We start from the raw sequence: 4960 nt of genomic DNA, 5'->3' as shown, positions 1-4960 counted from the left end.
GGATATTTTCGGTCCTCCTGATTTCGATAAATTAAAGTCCGGGTGGTTAATTAACTAATTGAAAGTGTATTTAATTACTAAATCTAATTTGATTAATATATGATAAACGATAAATTTCTCTAAGTTCGTCCAAAACGACTTAATTTTACTTAGACCTCGGCATGGGTCGGGATGGGCCGGGCCTGTGATAAAACCTGATAAGCCCAAGCCCAGCCTAAGCCCACACTAATTAGATTCGGGCTCGGGCCGGGCCGGGCTCGGGCCTAAACAACGAATCCCAAGCCCGCCCACCCAAGCCCATATCTATATTTAAAAAAATCAATTAAAATAAAATACTAACTTTTTTTTAATAAAAAATAATAAACATAATAGTTAATAAGTCTTAGAAAAATATAACAAACTAATAGTTAAGTTCGAAATAAAATTACAACATAACAATAAAAAATAACTATCTAAAATTACAACATAACAATAAAATATAGCTATCTAAAATTTATATAATTAAATTTATAAATATATATATAACGGGCCGGGTCGGGCCAGGCCCGTTGGGTATTTACATAGCCCAGGCCCATCTATTTACTAGACGGGCTTAATCGGACTTGGGCCGAGTCGGGCCTGACACTAATATGTGTCCAGGCCCGGCTAAATGGGCCTGGGCTCGGACCGGGCGGGCGGGCTCATCGGCCCATGACAAGGTCTATTACTTTTGTAATCTAAATAAAATTTGATTTTAAGTAATTATAGTATGTAAAAATTGATTTTGAACCACTCAGATAATAACATGTGTTTATAAAAAAAAAATATTTGAACAAATTTAATTTAACAAAAGTATATTTTATACATGTACTTGTAAAAGTCGCCCTCCCATCCCAATAGACTAATTTACCCTTGAAATAATATAACTATTATGCTTTGTAAAAGCAAGTAGCAAATAGTGTATGTTTGGTTGTTGTTTGTTGTCCTCTTATTTATCTTTTCACTTTAAAAAATGAGAATATAAATATTTGATTAGACACTTTTGTATTTGATTTTATAGCTAAAAATCAATTTTTTTTACAAAAACAGTAATTCTATTTTTTGGAATAGCAGTTTTTTCCAACAAGAAAGAGTACGAAAACACCCTTGAAAATGTTACTAAAAACTGTTCTTAATAGAAACAGTTTAAAAAGAATTAAAAGGGCTACTTACAAATCTAGCCCAATTAAGAGGGACCTTTTACATATCTAACTCACTTTGCTTCCATCTTACCAAATTAGACACTTTCAACTATTTTGGATAAAATTACCCTTAGTTCTATTCAATCATCGATCTACTTCTTCTTCTTCTTCTTCTTCAGTTCATCTTCTTCAATTTCTGATACCAATCATTATCGATTTTTGAGATTATTGACGTATTATGTTCAATTTCCCATAGAAATGGTATGTTTTTAGCTTATACGCTTGCTTTTCTCGTTGGTCTTACCTCTTTCGTTATCTGTAATGGTATCGTTTCAATTTTCCACAATTTTTCTCAATTTTCCTCCATTGCTGTCGCATTTGTGACGAAATTTATCGCATTTCGTCACAAATGCGACAAGAGCTGTCACATTTGCGACGAATGCGACAACTCTTGTCGAATTTGTGACAAAATGTGACAACTCTTGTCGCATTTGTGACGAAATGCGATAAATTTCGTCACAAATGCGACATCAATGGAGGAAAATTGAGAAAAATGGTGTAAAATAGAGGAAATTGAAACGATACCATTACAGATGAAGAAAGAGGCAAGACCAACGAGAAAAGCAAGCGTATAAGCTAAAAACATACAATTTCTATGGGAAATTGAACATAATACGTCAATAATCTCAAAAATCGATAATGATTGGTATCAGAAATTGAAGAAGATGAACCGAAGAAGAAGAAGAAGAAGCGTAAGAAGAAGATCGATGATTGAATAGAACTAAGGGTAATTTTGTCCAAAATGGTTAAAAGTGTCTAATTCAGTAAGATTGAAGTAAAGTGGGTTAGATATGTAAAAAGTCCCTCTTAATTGGGCTAGATTTGTAATTAGCCCAAATTAAAATCCCTAATCAAATGTTAATGCAAGCTCACTGTACACAGCTTGTATGAAGACGACTTGTGTTCCTTTCTTGGTTGGACTTTATATGGTTCATCGTTTATCTATTTTTAATAATCTCGACATTTTTCCATTTTCTATTTTCACTGTCAACATCATTTTTTGCAACCCCATTTATATCTTTTTGGCTCCTTATGCAACCCCCCTCCAATTATTGATCCACCTCCTTTCTTTTTCATTCTCATTTTCATTTTCCATTTTCTGAAAAATAAAATAAAATTAGAGATCAAGCAATTGAGAAACTTACAACTAAATTAAATCTAGTTCAAGTTTAAAAATACTAAATATATTATGATTAATTTTAAAATTTAATATCATTATATAGTTGGTGCCACTGCCTTAAACATTGAACTGTTTGTACAGAATATAAATAATTGGATCCTACAAAATTATAATGAATTTATTTCACATTCATCTAATTTTGGACAACTCCATAAATAAAAGATGACATTTAAAATATGACCATATTGTTCTTATGTAAGGACATAAAAACCATCAATTCATCTACCATTTTCCTTTCCTTTCCTGCAAATGTACTCTCCCGTCTCCAAATAATTCAACTACCGTAACACAATTTTAACACGATAACCCGAATGATTTAAAAAAAAGTATTTATATAATCAATAATAATTTAAAAAACAAAATTACATGCATGTAAAGTATACATACCAAAACAAAACTATTATTACACTAGTAGCTAGCTAGCTATTAAGAAGCCAAATACTGCAATTTGATAAATTACAGAATATTACAAAACAACAAAATAACATTACATTATAATGTAACGTTACATATCAAGCGCATTAGGCCCAGTGCAATAGCTCACCACATGGTTCCATATCCACTGAACCAAGTACCTCCGTCGGATTCCCTTCATATTATACGTGGCACCATCATGTCCCTCCATTAACTGACCCGTGTATGACCCACCGCCACCCGTCCCGTATATTCCCTCGCACAAATCCGCTATCTCCACCGGCGCTGTTGGGTCTTGCCCGGCGTACCATGCATTTACTAACGGATTCGATGCCAGCTCAGCTATCTCATGCCCTATCACGCTTATCATTCCGTCTACTCCTACGTCGCCGTTTGGTGCCTTCTTCGCTTTCAGCCCCGGGATGAATTTCGGTACGGCGAACGGGTACGCGCACACTCCCGGGCACAATTTCGCGCTATTCCCCACCCACGCGTAAGGGAGCGTGTACCCCACGATCGACGGAAATGTGAAATAGTGGAACCCACATACCTGGCCGCAGAAATCCTCTACGTACACGTCATCGGACGTCAGCAACAGATATAAACCGCTTTTCGGATTTATTGGTAACGGCTTCGTTCTTGCCGTGACGGAGCTTTTAATCACGGACTGTATCGAAAGCCTCGTCAGCGATTTCCCGTGGGAGTAAAAACGATCGTTTTTCTCCTCCCCGAGTAATACCGTACGCGAGATATTCGCGCCGGTTTGATCGGTGTAAAGCTGGACTGTTTTCCACCAGCCGGAGACGGATGGATGTCTGGACGGAGGACCGGTGATTGAAGTAATGAACTCGCGGATAATCTTCTTTTGAGATTTTTTCCAGTTGCCGTACCAGATAGTGTGTACGGTAATGTTGGCGGTGAGGACTGGGCCCATGTGGTAACGCAAGTGGACGAACTCCGATGAGCCTTCGTACTTTTTGGAGCCATCGAAGAGAAGATCGGAGGAGTTAGGTGTAAGGTGGGGCCATGGTCGCCACGCGAAGACGGGGGCGGCGGAGAGGAGGGAGAAGACGGCGAGGAGTAGCACCGGGAGTGGAGGTGCTGGAGTCATTGTGAGTGAGAAAGGGGGAGGAGGAGGAGAATAGGTGAGATGAGGAAAATGGCATTATATATAGATAGAGAAAACAGAAAAATGGGGAAGAAGACAGAGAAGAGAGAAGAGAGTGTAAAAAATAAAAATTGAAAATTTGAAAGAGCATTGATTTGCGGGTAATGGAGGACAGGTGGATTTTAAAAATATATAAAAGCGTAAGGAAGAAAATGTGGGACCAAGAAGGTAGTCCGAGAGAGTGAAGCAGGATATGATAATTATCTAGCCTGATTTTCTGTTTAGACATTCTTGTTTCCAATCGGGCGGGAAAATGCTCCACCATCGGATGGGTATTTTTGGAATCTCAATGTTTTTTTTAGTAGAAATCTCGGCTTTCTTTCAATTTTATTTTGAAAAAATTACAGAGACGAATTATTTATAATTATATAAGTTATAATTTTAGATTATATTAAATTAGTAAAATTAATACTTTTAATATATTTTAAAAATTAAAATTTATAAATAAAAGGTTTAAAATATATTTTTTAGGATTTTGATGATCCGCGAAGCCAAACCGAACCGAATTCATTACACGGGCCCAGTCCATACTTAGATCCATGGTCTAAGATGGGATGGGACCCGAATAGAGGAAGCGGGTGAAGTGAGTAACCGCCCCGAATTCCTAAATGGAGCACTAAAAACTCCCACTCAGGACAAACGATACCACGAGAGGGGGCATGACTTAAAAAGGAGTAACCGCCCTCGGAACATGGCCTGAAAGGGGTAACCGCCCTCGGCGGTTACTTAAGAACACTTATAAAAAGCCCTAAGGCCAAAGGGGGAAAGGTACATTCACATTTTTCCCACAATACTATTGTCAATTTACCAACCCTCCTACAAAAACTGACTTGATCGACAGAGAGTTTTCCCGGAGATCCTGTCTCCGGTTCTGTTTTGCAGGTAACTACGGCGGAGATCATCAAATCGGATCCAGCAAGTTATCATTGGTGCGGTGAAGGTGGATCTTTTTTACCAACATTTGGTTAAAGGTACACA

At 37.4% G+C, this 4960-nt stretch overlaps 1 protein-coding gene across 1 annotated transcript; it reads right to left on the bottom strand.

The window, feature by feature from the left end:
- Positions 1-2712: 2712 nt before the first annotated feature.
- Positions 2713-4020, bottom strand: LOC136226493 (protein EXORDIUM-like 3). Its single transcript, XM_066015003.1, has one exon. It carries the CDS (start codon positions 3923-3925, stop codon positions 2906-2908), a length of 1020 nt encoding a protein of 339 aa, XP_065871075.1. The 5' UTR covers positions 3926-4020; the 3' UTR covers positions 2713-2905.
- Between the last annotated feature and the right edge of the window lie 940 nt (positions 4021-4960).

This window comes from Euphorbia lathyris, chromosome 1 (assembly GCF_963576675.1).
Source record: "Euphorbia lathyris chromosome 1, ddEupLath1.1, whole genome shotgun sequence".
NCBI classification, from domain to species: Eukaryota; Viridiplantae; Streptophyta; class Magnoliopsida; order Malpighiales; family Euphorbiaceae; genus Euphorbia; species Euphorbia lathyris.
This window is presented reverse-complemented; position numbering and strand designations above follow the sequence as displayed.